Source organism: Dromiciops gliroides, chromosome 3 (genome assembly GCF_019393635.1).
Source record: "Dromiciops gliroides isolate mDroGli1 chromosome 3, mDroGli1.pri, whole genome shotgun sequence".
NCBI classification, from domain to species: domain Eukaryota; kingdom Metazoa; phylum Chordata; class Mammalia; order Microbiotheria; family Microbiotheriidae; genus Dromiciops; species Dromiciops gliroides.
Genome location: NC_057863.1, coordinates 297,565,312 through 297,579,657, shown reverse-complemented (window position 1 = coordinate 297,579,657; position 14,346 = coordinate 297,565,312). Strand labels below are relative to the sequence as shown.

General features: G+C 34.7%; 1 protein-coding gene across 3 annotated transcripts in view; it reads right to left on the bottom strand.

Moving 5' to 3' along the window:
* Positions 1-2,355: 2,355 nt before the first annotated feature.
* The window catches only part of KLHL15 (kelch like family member 15), a 67,003-nt gene continuing 55,012 nt past the window's right edge, over positions 2,356-14,346 (bottom strand). For all 3 annotated transcript variants that reach the window (XM_043994169.1, XM_043994167.1, XM_043994170.1), the window contains exon 4: positions 2,356-8,462. In XM_043994169.1, coding sequence (XP_043850104.1) covers positions 7,353-8,462 — 1,110 coding nt within the window. In that variant the 3' untranslated portion in view covers positions 2,356-7,352. The remainder of the gene's footprint in view (positions 8,463-14,346) is intronic.

Sequence of the window (14,346 nt, the reverse complement as noted above, 5' to 3'; positions counted from 1 at the left end):
AACATCTAAAGTTGAGCAGAGAAAATTAGGAAAGGCTTCATGTAGGTGACAAATGAGCTAAATACTGAATCAACCAACATAAGAATTCTAAGAAATCCAGGGAAAGAGAGAGTACATTTTAGACATGGGAAAATCCAAACGAGAGGTGACAAGTACTTGAACTAAGGTTGTACTTCTATAGGTAGAGAAAAAAGGATAGAAATGACAGCTGATGTGGAGACATAAACATTTAACGACTAATTGAATAAGTGAGGCATGCTGTTCAGATCACATCCAACCCTTTGTGACCCCATTTGGGCTTTTCTTGGTAAAGATACTGGTGTGGTTTGCCATTTCCTTCTCCAGCTTATTTTATGGATGAGGAAACTGAGGCAAACAGGGCTAAGTGACTTGCCCAGGGTCACACAGCTAGTAAGTGTCTGAGGCCAGATTTGAACTCAAGATGAGTTTTCCTGATTCCAGGACTGGCACTATCCACTGCATCACCTAGCTGCTGCTGAGTGGCTTGGGAGAGTGAAAAGTTAAGGATGAAACCAAGTTTAAAGGCTGGTGGTTCTGGTGGTACCCATAACAGCAATAGGAAAACTTAGGAAGATTTAGGGGAGCAGCAAATGACTTGTTTTTGGCATGTTGAGTTTTAAATGCCTACATAAGGCATCCAGTTTATGATGTCCAAAAGGCATTTTATGTAGGTGTGAAACTCAAAAGACTGGGGTGGATATATAGCTTTGGGAATAATGTGGCAGGCTTAAGGAAATTTGGAATAGCCTATACATTAATACCATTTTCAGGTGTCCATTTGTTGGAGGCATATCTAACTCACTGTTCAGGCATAGAGTTCTTTTTTCTCTTTGGATAGCTATGTGATCAAGCTATTTCCTATTCTCTTCACATTTCATACAGATTATGATACACAGTATTTTTTTTTTTTGCGGGGCAATGGGGGTTAAGTGACTTGCCCAGGGTCACACAGCTAGTAAGTGTCATGTGTCTGAGGCCGGATTTGAACTCAGGTACTCCTGAATCCAGGGCCGGTGCTTTATCCACTGTGCCACCTAGCCACCCCCTGATACACAGTATTTTGAAGGAAAAAAAGTTACCACACAGATACCAATGTAATTATTGATCTGAATAATATTCAATAATCTTTGGTACTATACTCATAGAGTACTTGATCCAAATTCAGGGAAAGGTACTCATATTACAAATTACATGGGTGCGAAAATCCACTTTGGTACAGTTGAAAGAAGGCTAGACTTGGAGTAGTTAGGAAAGACCTGGGATCAGATCTGATACTACTTCTGTGACCTTGGGCAAGTCACAATCTCTTTGAGCTTCAGTAACCTTAGCACAAAATGGGGATAATAGTACTTGTCCTACTTCTCTTACAGGTTATATGAGGATCAAGTGAGGTTATTTTTTAAATAACCCATAGTACCTAGAACACTATGCTTTACAGACAATCACAGAATGTTAAAAGTTGAAGCCATCTTAGAAAAAACATTTTATAGATGAAAAAAATGAGGTGTTATTTGACAAAAGTCACAAAATACACAATTATACTGATAACTTAAAAAACAAAAAAACCTACCGACCCAATATTGGATTGATCATCTCAAAACAAGGTAATATTGTGGCTAGTAGTTAACAAGGAGCTATTTTGCCATATAGGTATTGAAGTGAAACTACTAGGTAGTAGATTAATCAGTTTCAAGACGGAGTTTCAAGGGAAATATGCCATAGGCACTCATGAAGAAGCAGATCTGTTTCTGCCTACACCCAAAATTTCAGGAATGCCTTCAAGAGTTATGAGTAAAAAAAAGGCTATCCAATTTGGGTACAGACTTTTAGTTACCATAAACTAAAATCCATCAACAAAGTGAAGGCTCATAAAAGGGACAGTTGATGTTTCAAACCTTCAAAAGTTGTCTGATGAAACTTGTTGAATATTACTATTGAAAATCACGTTAAATAATTTTCCATAGAGATTCTAAGTGTGATTCTAAGACTGAAGACATATTCAGAGATCTTATTTCCACTGTGTTGAACATAAACCAGTTTGTGATATTAAGAAATCAGTGGGGGCAGCTAGGTGGCGCAGTGGATAGAGCACTGGCCCTGGATTCAGGAGTACCTGAGTTCAAATCTGGCCTGAGACACTTAACACTTACTAGCTGTGTGACCCTGGGCAAGTCACTTAATCCCAATTGCCTCACCAAAACAAACAAACAAACAAACAAAAAAAACCAAAAAAAAGAAATCAGTGATTTCACATGGGGATTCTGAAAGCAAGAGTATATAAGTATGGTAAATAAAAAGGACAAAGAGTAAGTTTTAAAGATTAAAAATATTTTATTTACAATTTTCTTTATACACACTTTTTACATTTTTCTTTCAATTTAAAAACAGAATGGATAACATATACATAGATGTCTGAACAGATTGTATCCACAGTTTGGGAAAATTACCTGACAAAAATGTAAAGGCTTTTCAAAACAGTTATAAAAGGCAAACCTTAAATTATTCTAATAATTTTATAACAACCCTAGGGTTGCTATTAAGACTACTAGCCCAAAACGTACATAAAAGCTCAAAATATTTCTATAGACAATGTATGCCCAAAAGCATGGTGCATACAGGCTAGGTAGAAAATAACTTCTCCAATTACCTTATTGGAAACATTCTTTTAGAAAGCAAATACCCGTCCCTTACTGGCATACTGGTAACATGAGATTAATAGAATTCTTCAACCTATGATAATTATTTCCAAAGGTGTATAAAATAATCCAGGAGTATCAATAGGAAACAAAATTAAAAAGTAAAAAATGGAATTTTCTCAATGTTATTATAGCTTATATTATTAGTATTTAAGTTATATTAAAGTATTGTTAGGATAATGGACTTCCATGAGTTTATCTATTACTTTACTCTACTCTTACTTAACAATTAATTCTATTGGTTGTTTGACTAAATTCAGTACTTTTCTTGTTTAAGGGGAAGTTCTTTAATTTGGGGGGGGGTCTCCTCCTTCAAACCAAGTTTAATCTAAAGACACAATCAAGCTCATGATCCCTAAAAATGTTTATATGTGCAAAGAAGATTTAAAATGTATGGTTAAGCTAAATGACCTAAGAAAGCTGCCATTAGCAAAACATTTTCATTGCTGACTGCCAAATATTTCTCAATGATGTCTAATTTACATTTTGGCCTATATTAATATTTTTATTTTTAGCTGAGACTTTCAGATTATAGATTCTCTAAAAAATTTTGATAGCTTATACAAACTGAAATGTTATGACCTAACACCACATATACATATATAAAAATGAAGAGCCCACTGAATATTTAACATTTCTAGGAGAGTACTTATCTCAAATAATTCATTATAAAACATTCTAACGCTTAATTTCACTTAAGACAAACCTTTCCATCTGTTTCTTACTTTATTACTTCACACACTAGATAAGTGTGCCTTTTAACATCAGGACATCATGCTTTCTAAAATGAGGCTTCAGAAAGAAGGTAGAAATTTAAAGAGGGTTAGAGAAGGGCTCAGTCATTATTTCACAATTTATTACCTTAACTCTAGCAAAGTGCAGGGTATGACGAAGAATAGAAAATTGTTTCAGGAAAAAATAATATTCTATTAATTAAACTGTTTTTAAAAACCAGTAGTATTTCTCCTAATCACATCTTTAAAAACAAACACTTCAGTGGGAGAGCTTTGCATTTTATGAAAAGGCTGTACTACAAGATTTTTCCTTTAAGCAAATTAGCATCAGAACTGATATTACCAAGGAAAGGAAGACTGAAGAAGTACAAGGAAAAAAATTGTCTAATAAGGGGCAAATAAAAATGACCTATTTTTGTCAAATTTTTAAAGGTTTACTTACATTAAGTATGTAGAAAGATAACAGCAGTGACACTGTATAGTTTGAAATCTCTTATCTGAACTTTTTAAAAACACTGTTTTGAGCATAGGCATAATGTATATTAATAAAAATGCACAAATAGTTTTGGGGGAAAAACATATAGTAAAATAAACTTGAAAAAATCCTTATGAAAACCATTCCTATAGTTTAACAAAAATAAATCTCTACAGTTAAATCACAATTTTATATGGGAATGTAAGTTAGTTATGGATTTAAAATAATCTTCATTAGAAATATAAATATACATAGCTAAAAGTTCTTTCTCAGACATTATACATTCAGAACCCAAGCAAACATCAATTATTCTTAATGCTCAAAACTGATTACCATTAATATCAGTTTAGAAAGGACTTTCATGAGACCGAACACCATTGTTCAAGTTAGGATTTCACAGACGTTTGTTTTATAAACTTTAATCTTGGCCTTATTACCTTTAATATAAAATATCAAGCACATGAAGTTGTGTTTTCTCAGATCTCTCCCTAATAATGGCTATCAAGTCATAGTTAACCAGGAAAACAGCAAAAGCAGAACAAAAATACACTTACAGTTAGAAAAACCCTGGATGTAGGCACCAGAATAAAATGTGTTTTTAATCTTTCCTTGTTTTCTTCATCTATAATAAGATGGAACAATTGTAATGACATAAAGATAAAGGAAAGATATCAAGAGTATATAAAAAAAAGAAACTTTTCTCAGTTTGCATTTAACTAGGAAGAAAAAATTTTAGCAGTTTTAGGGGTAAAAAAAAACAACACCTTACCAAAACAGTCTGCTCACAAAATCTTATTAAAAGGGGGGAAAAAAGGTAAAGTTTGGGTAAATATTAAGATGTCAGGCAGGGGCAGCTAGGTAGTGCAATGGATAGAGCGCCGGCCCTGGAGTCAGGAGTACCTGAGTTCAAATCCGGCCTCAGACACTTAACACTTATTAGCTGTGTGACCCTGGGCAAGTCACTTAACCCCAATTGCCTCACTAAAAAAAAAAAGATGTCAGGCATTTGTCTATTTTTTTAAAAGATAAAGAAGGTTCTTGTGTACATAACCCTGGAAAAGCAATGATTAATTCCTAGAAACTGAAAATAAATAATCAGATCCTAAAACTAAAACTTCTTCCCAAGCTTTGCTCTCTGATGAACAGTTCCAGATTAACCTCTTGCTCAGTCATAGACATTGTTGTTGCTTGAATTATAAAAGGTTACTTTAATGAAATATTTTGTGTTTTAAGCAGATTAACAATGATGACTTTTCTCAAATTAAAGGTTAGTTTTCAATTTTTATATACCTATTCAATTCCCTTACTGCTTGTCACTCAAAAAAAAAAAAAAAAGAACAATTTTGGTATTTTTAAACCAGATTTTACTTCACAGTATAATCTACACTGGGTTCAGGTGGAGGCAGGGGTTAGGAGGAAGGAGAAGGAAGTCACAATGAAATTTCTTCTTTGGAAGTTCTTTCACCTTGCCACATTACTTTCAATGATGGCAGCAGTCAAAACGTGTGTTAAAACTAGAAAATTTACATAACAGCACTGTAATATTGCACAAATGTCTTACATCTTACACTTGCCAGTGCAGGCATAGCCTATTGGAGGCCAATTAAAAGATGAGAAAAATGACACCAATTTGAACATGGCATGCTATAGGAAACATTTCCCAGGTTACACTTAACTAAACATTTTTATTTGAGTTTAAATAATTAAAAGGTACATTTAGTCCTAAAGCACCCTTCTTAATAAATGTATTTTTAAAAATTGTTCTTGATAATTTTTTAACTTTGGGGTTATGATTATTCATGATCTATGGTACATTAGTATAAAAGACAGAAGATGGGGGTTTCATCACCAGTGCCACTAAGTATTTTGGAAAAAAAAAAAAGGCTGGTAAATTTCATAAGAAAAGTTTGAGGATGTAATTATTAATATGATGAGTCTTTTCCTAATGTCTGCAATTAGAATCAAGTTCTAAATCTCTAAGGGCTGTTAGTTTATGCTTAATAACAGAAGTACACAGCCTCACTTTGACAGAACTGGGAGTGTATGGAAGAGAGGGAGAGGAAATAGAAATTAAACTTACTTTGTAAGGTGTTTTAATTATGTATATGATATCACCAAAAATCTTCTAAAGGAAGAAAAGAACATGAGAGTAAAGATAATAGCTGCTGACATTTTATTATTTTATTATTTCTCCCTTATTAAAGAAATGTTAAATATGGCCTGTTTTAAATTTAATGTTTCTCATTTTCATAATCCAACACCCTTGGATGATACCTGAAAATTATTATTAAATTCAAATACAAACTATAAATAATACCACTACTGAATCTCAATTACATACAGTAGAGTATAACCACCTCTGGAGTGGGAAAAAGTGCTTGCACACTGCAGAATTAGGGCTTAGATATATCCAGTTCTCACTACAAGTAGAATGACATTCAAATGTTCTGAAAAGAGAAACATATTCAAAAGTGAAAGACAAACATTGATGTGGTTTACCTTAATATTTACTCTTTAAATAAATATAAAATCTTAATTTTCATGAGTTTATATATTTTATCATGAATATAAAGAGTTCAAATGTTACTGAATCAATCAGTATGTACCAAAGATTGGGTACTTTGATACCAAATGAGGCCTCCAGTTTAAATTTTTTTAATATTAATACATGAAAAGATGTTACTACATCTAAAACTCAACAAGTATGATTGACAATTTGCGCACTAATTAAAAATGTAAGATCCTAACCACACAAAAAGATGCACGGTATATAGATTTTATTATGTATTCACATGTGCATATATTTTCTTCACTTACAAACACAATGCAGACAATAGAAGGCAGCATAGAAATCGTGTTTTGAGTATAAAAAGTTGTTAATTTAGTAGAAAATTTATATTTTTGCATTTTCAGCAGACTACTATACAAAAGCCATGCAAAAAAGTTAGTTTTAAGCTGTTTGTATGACAAAACCAAAAGTGAAACATTGACATAATGAGCAATCCAAAAGACTTTAGATAGAAGAAATGACTGAAATCACTTTGAATGACACTTGAAGGTAGGTCCTTCTTCTAGAAGACTACCAAATCCTACCATGACACTTTAAAATGTTTTTTAAGGTATAAAATCAATTTTCCAGACAAGCGGATCATTCTATTCAACTGCTTCCAGAGGCTATAAGTGTAACTTCTATTTTCTAGAATGAATTTACTGCATGAGCTCATGAGGCCACTGAAAGGGGGGAAAAGATGCAAGGAGAAAAGAAAATTTTACAATACCATAACAATGGCATTGCTAGTAAAACTGGTGAGGTGCATTCCCTGTTTCTCTTTATGCATTTAGTAACTACTACAACACCAACAAGTACTTAAGAGCCTTAAATACTACGCTTTGCTTTCTTTCTTTTAAGGGAGGAGATGTACATTTTTAGCTGCAATGTCTAACATGCTCTAATACATATTCAGGAAAATGCAGGCTGCATACTTGTAAACCATCAAGTTTACAGGGCATCCTTGGGTACTCATCTTCTTTCCATTTATTTTCTTCCGGATCAAATGTAAGAATAGAATCACTGTAATGACCATTATAACAAAGGCCTCCAAGAACCATTATTTGTTTGTCCAATACAGCTACACCATGACCACTTCTACCAATTGGCATTGATGCCAAGATAGTCCACTGATCAGTGTCTGGGTCATAAACTTCTGTGGAGGGGCATCCCTGTGATTCAAAAGAGGCCCTTAAGATCACACAGACACCCCCAAAAACATAAAGCTTACCATTGTAAGAAATCATTTTGTGAAAGCATCTCGCATAATTCATTTTGCACTTATTCTCCCAACAACTAGTAACTACTTGAGTTCTCCTTGTTCGGTGTTCCACTGTCCCTTCTTTACTAGGATCAAATACACACACTTGTTTGGAAGTGGAAGATGAGGTAATTCCGCCAGTGATGAATAGCTTGTTACTAAGCACTGTCCCCTCGTGTCCATATTTATTGACTGGATAAGGATCCACAAATTCCCATTTGTCTTCAGTAATGTCATAACGTTCTGTTGAATAAAAAGTCTCATCTCTTGTTCTTCCAGCCACGGCATAGACGTACCTACCAATGACACCAACTGCAAATTCTGAACGTGGGACAGACATATCTGCCATTCTCAGCCAAGTATTTTGTCTTGGGTCATACCTGAACACTTTGGAGGAAGCATGGAATTCACCATCTGGCCCCAGTTCTTCCCCGCCTAACAAGAACACAAAGTTATTCACGATGGCAAGGCAGTCTGGTCGTAGAGGTACTTGTGGACCCTCCAGCTCCCACCAGACCCGTGGTTTGTGTAAAAGAAGAATTTTATTATTTACCATGCTATGTCCTATCATTCCTCTGAATACTGCAGTCTGGGCTTTGGCAGAACGGATGCGACTAGATTTCATTTCCATCAAAGGCTGCTGGTGAACACTATGAAAGTAATTCAATGCTTGGTCAACTTCAAGTCGCAGCTGCCGAGAGTATCTATAAAATTCTGATGTCTTAACCTAAGGACACATTAAAAATTAATTTTAACCAAAAGAAAAAGCACTGATGGTAATCAAAATGATCAAAGGCCACCATAATAATTTCTAGATCCTTTTGGGTTTATTTTTCATTTTATTTTTAAAAAGTATCTAAAGCTAGATAATGCAATTGCTTATAAAATATGCAAACACTCATATTTTAAGGATGGTCTAACTGCAAAGTTCATGTTGCCATACTTTTTTAACAGTTATTATAACAACAACAAAAAAGGAATTGACTTCTTACCTTTCAAGTGATGCTATTAGATAGAATAAAATAGCATCCTAGTTGGCTTTGATGACAATAAGAACAGCTAATATTTGCATAGTGTTTTAAGGTTCACAAAGAGATTTACATATATTATCTCATTTGATCTCCACAATAACCCTGTGAAGTAGGTGCTATTACCCCCATTTTAAAGATAAGGAAACTGAAGCTGGGAGAGGTTAAGTGACTTGTCCATTATCTAGGGCAAGATTTGAACTTGGATCTTTTTTATTAAAGTTCAGCACTCTACCTAGTCCCTTACCTAGGTGACTGACAATGTGAAAGCAGTGTCTTTTAGAACTTTAGAAAAAAATGTAAATTTAAAAATCTTTAGATTTTTACTAAATAAATTCAAGGGAATATCTTTCTGGTAACAAAACTTGGCCCAATTTACTTTTCTTTGTTTTTTATTACCTTTTTTTAGAAGGCAGGAGTACAGATTTACTATTTCATCCATGTAGAAAGTCCTAGTATGAAAACTCCTTGCATGAAAAAAAAAAAGAAAACTCCTTGCATGGGTGCAGAGTGATAACTTCTCTGTAACTTATAATCTTAGAAAGTTTCCTGGGTCCCTGAGTGGTTAAATGACTTGTCTTTGGTAGTAGAGCTAACTATATGTCAGAGGTAGAACTTGGATCCAAGTCTTCCTGGATCTATTTATTCTGACACCACTGCCTCTGCTGCACTTAGGGAGAGGCCAGGCAGGCCAAGATGTTCATACTGCCCAAAGTTGACCAGATTCAGCTCGGCTTTGGGCAACAGTTTGTGCTCTTGAGAGTGCTAGGAGTAGGTATTCCGTACTCAGTCCCCCACCCAGGAGAGCAGCATGGGGTTCCCTCACGTAGATCAAGACCACAAAAAACCCCAAGAATTCCATGACAGGATAGCAACACTGACCTGCTTAGAAAAGATTGCTGGAAATATGAAAAATGGATAAACAAAAACAAAAAGACAAATTATTATGATGTCAGAGATGCCTACCATACCAAACATGCAGAAGAGATCATTAACTCTAAAACATCAACAACTAAAACCTTAAAGAAAAATTCAGCTTGTCCAACAAATCAGAATTCAGAGAAGGAATGATGCAAGAGTTTACAAAAATGAGTTTAAGATGGTATTAGAAATGAAATAAGAGCAAGAGAGAAAAGAAATGCAAAAGGAATGAGAATTATAGAAGAAAGACTTGAAAGAGGATTAACAGTTTGGCATGAGGTACAAAAACCTGAAAATCAGAATGGACCAAACAAAGGTTAATGCCTCTATAAGATAAAAAGTAATATAAAAACAAAGTGAAAAGACTGCAAAAAATGGAAGAAAAAGTAAGATGTCTTATATTAAACAAATGACCTAGAAAACACATCAAAAAGAGAATCAATTTCACTATCCTACCTAAAAAGCATAACCAAAAACAGCCTGAATTTCATATTTCAAGAAATCATGAAAGAAAACTACCTAGACATATTACAGAGAACAAAGTAAAAACAGGGGGAAAAAAATCTACCAATCCCCTCTTGAAACTCCAAAATGAAAACTCTCAGTAATGTCAAAGTCAAAATTCAAAAGTCAGAGAAAAAATACCACAAGCAGGCAGAAAGAAAGAATTAAAGTACCAAGGAATCTGGGGCAGCTAGGTGGCACATTGGATAGAGCACTGTGGCTGGAGTCAGGAAGAACTAAGTTCAAATCTGGCTTCAGACACTTACTAGCTCTGTGACTCTGGGCAAGTCACTTAACCCTGTTTGCCTCAGTTTCTTCATCTGTAAAATGAGCTGGAGAAGGCAAACCAAGCCATTATCTTTGCCAAGAAAACCCCAAGTGCGGTCACAAAGAACTAGACATGACTGAAAAGACTGAACAACAACAACCAAGAAATTAGTCAGGTTCATAAAATTTACTACAATAAAGGGAAACAAGAAATACCATATTCTAAAAGGCAAAAGTTATAGACTGTCAATAACTTACCCTGCAAAACTAAATATCACACTTCAAAGGAAAAAAAAAATGGATCTTCAATTAAATGGAGGACTTCCAAACATTCCTGATTATAAAGACTAGGGATAAGTAGAAATTTTGAAATACAAACACAGGAGTAAAGAGAAAAGGGTAAATACAAGTGACAAACTGGGGAAAGTCTTCGTATAGAAGAAATATATGCATTCTAATGGGGAGCAGGGGATGATACAAGCCTCCTCTAAGAACCATAATATCATCAAAAATATTAGATGTCAAATAAGATGGAAGTCCTGGGATTGAATTTTTATTATGTTTTGATGATCTTAAGGAGAAGAAAGGGGAAAGATGGCAGAATCAAACAGGAAATACTGGACATTCCAAATTTCTCCTACAAACAAGATAAAACATCACCTTAAGCTAAACTCTGAGCATCAGAAATAATTAAATTTGGGGTAAAGTCATTAGTACTCCTAAGACAACTTGGGAAGACCTCAGGAAATACCCCATGGGGTGGGGGCACCCTGCCACCCTCCCCACCCCCATCCTTGCAAAGAGTTGGCTTTTTTGAAGTACAAACACCTCCAGGAGATCCCCCTCAGAATCAATAAACACTAAACCCTGGGGGCAACTGAGTCAGGCCACAACTTCAGGAACTTTCACCTCAAGGACAACATGGGGGAATCAGAGAGCTGAATAGAGGAATACTAAAGGACCCTCCTCTGTTGCAGGAAGCCAGGCCCAGTTGTGCTGACCACATATAGGCCTGGGCTGCAGCTGGGAGGGAGGAGGACCTCCCATGAGACTGGTATTTAATGCCCTGTGAGTGAGGTAGCAGAACAGTAGAGACCCTACTGGCTGTGAGCTCTTGCAGAAGAGCAAAGTCCCTGGTTTTAGTATAAGGGCAGAAAGGTAAGCTGAAGTTTGCAGCCAGGGGAGGGACTACAGGGAACAAGTTTGTAGTGACAGCATGGCTAGGAGCTCTAGTCATGGTTCAGGGGCAGAAAGGAGTTACTAAGAAGAGCCCCCAGACAATGCTTAGAAAACAATAGCATGAAAAAATTGAATCCTGAGGCATCACCCCCCCCACACACACACACACACAACTTTGGACTAGAACTTTACTATAATAATAACCCACCAAAAATAATAATAATAACAATGAATAAGAAATGTAAAAAAGAACCTGACCATAGTTAGCTTCTATGGAAATAAAGAAGATCTGGGTTCATACTCAGAAGATAATTAAGTTTAAAAAGATACTCCTACTTCAAAGAAAAATGTCAAATGGTCATAAGCCCCAAAAGAGTTTTTGGAAGAGCTTAAAAAGAACTTTAAAAATCAAATAAGAGGTTGAAAAAACAGGAAAAAAAATTTTTTTTTAATTATGAAAAGAAAGTCAATCAATTGAAAAAAAAATTCAAAAATTTAAGGAAGAAACTAACTCCTTAAAAACTAGAACTGGGTAAAGGGAAACAAATCATGTTATAAAGTAACAAGAAATAATAAAAACAAAGTAAAAGGAATGAAAAAATAGAAGAGAATGTGAAATATCAAATTAGAAAAACAACTGATGTGGAGACCAGATTGAGGAGAGAAAATATAAGAATTTTTCGACTACCTGAAAGTTATGATTAAAAAAGAGTCTAGATACAATATTACAAGAAATCATTAAGGAAAATTTCCCTGAAGTTATAGAATGAGAGGGTAAAATAGAAATAGAAAAAATCCACAGATCATCACCTGAACAGCAGAGACCCTGTGAAAGAGATCCCAAGATGAAAACTCAAAGGAACATGATATTCAAGTTTCAAAGCTTCCAGATTAAGAAGAAAATACTACAAGCAATAAGATAAGAAAAAAACAATTTAAAACCTTTGGAGCTACAGTCAGAATAACACAAGATCTAGCAGCTTCTACATTAAAAGACCTAAGGGCTTGGAACATTTGTATTTTGAAGAGCAAAGGAGCTGGGTTTGCAACCAAGAATAACTTACCCAGAAAGGCTGAGTATAATACCGAATGGAAAAAAAAAACAACCCAAAAGGATATTTAATGAGTTGAAAGACTTTCAGGTATTTGTGAAAGAGAACTTAGTGGAAATTTTGACATATAAGATCTAGGAAAAACATATGGTAAACATTAAAGAACAATTATAAGGGACCCGATAAGTACATACTGTTTACTTCTTAAATGGGAAAATGTTATCTGTACTCTTGAGAATATTGTCATTACTTGGGTAGAAGGCTTGGGGTTGAGTTGAGTGTGATGGGATGATTCTGAAAAAAAATTGCTTAGGGAGAAGTAAAATGGAGTAATAATCGCATACAAACTGAGGTGTGAATGAAAGAACTGTTTTAGTGAAAGCAGGTGGAGGTGAAAGACTGGTAGTACTGGAACCTTAATCTCATTAGTACTGGATCAAAGAGGTAAAAACATATCTATAAGGGTATAAAAGTCTTCTAAATTTATAAAGAAATAGGAGTACAAGGGAACAGGATAAGGGCGGCACTTTTTAGAGGGTGTGTAAATCAAGAAACAGGAAGGTGGGGAAGAGGATAAGGGAGGGATTCTTAGAGGGCTGGGTAAATTAAGGAACAGGAGGGTAAGGACAGAAGATAAGGGAGGGATTAGTTAAAGGGCTGTGGATTAGGAAGGTAGTGATTAGAAGAAAATCAGACTGACAGGAGAGATAGGTTAAAAAATAGTGAGAAGGGGGTGCAGCTAGGTGGCACAGTGGATAAAGCACCGGCCCTGTATTCAGGAGTACCTGAGTTCAAATCCGGCCTCAGACACTTGACACATACTAGCTGTGTGACCCTGGGCAAGTCACTTAACCCCCATTGCCCCACCAAAACAAACAAAAAAAAAATAGTGAGAAGGATAATAGAGGAAAAATGGGATGGAGGGATATACAGAACTAGTAATTAGAACTTTGAATGTGAATGGGATGAACTCACCCATAAAACAGAAACACATAGCAGAATGGATTCAAAAACCAGAATCCAACAATATGTTGTTTACAAGAAATATATTTAAATGAGAAATACATACAGAGTTAAAATAAAAGGCTGGAGTAGAATCTATCATGCTTCAGCTGAGGTAAAAAAAAACCCAAAACAACAAGGGTAGCAATCATGATCTCAGACGAAGTTAAAGGTAAAATAGATTTATTTAAAAGAAATAAAAAGGGAAACTACTTTATGATAAAAGGTACCATAGAAAATGAAGCAATATCAATATGAAACCTATGGAGACCAAATGCTATACCACCTAATTTTTAAAGGAAAAGTTAAATGAAATAGATAGTAATACTATAATAGTGTGGGACCTTAACCTTTCCCTCTCAGAATTAGATAAATCTAACAAAAATAAATAAATAAATAAATAAATAAATAAATAAATAAATAAATAAATAAATAAGAGAGTTAAGAAGGTGAATAGACTCTTAGATAAGCCAAATATGATAGCCATCTGGAGAGAACTGAATGGGAATAGAAAGGAATATACATGTGCACCTTCACAAAAATTGAACATATAATAAAAATCTTATAGTCAAATGCAGGAAAGCAAAAATATTAAATCCATCTTTGTCAGATCATAATGAAATAAAAATTATATTCATTAAGGGACCATGGGAAATAA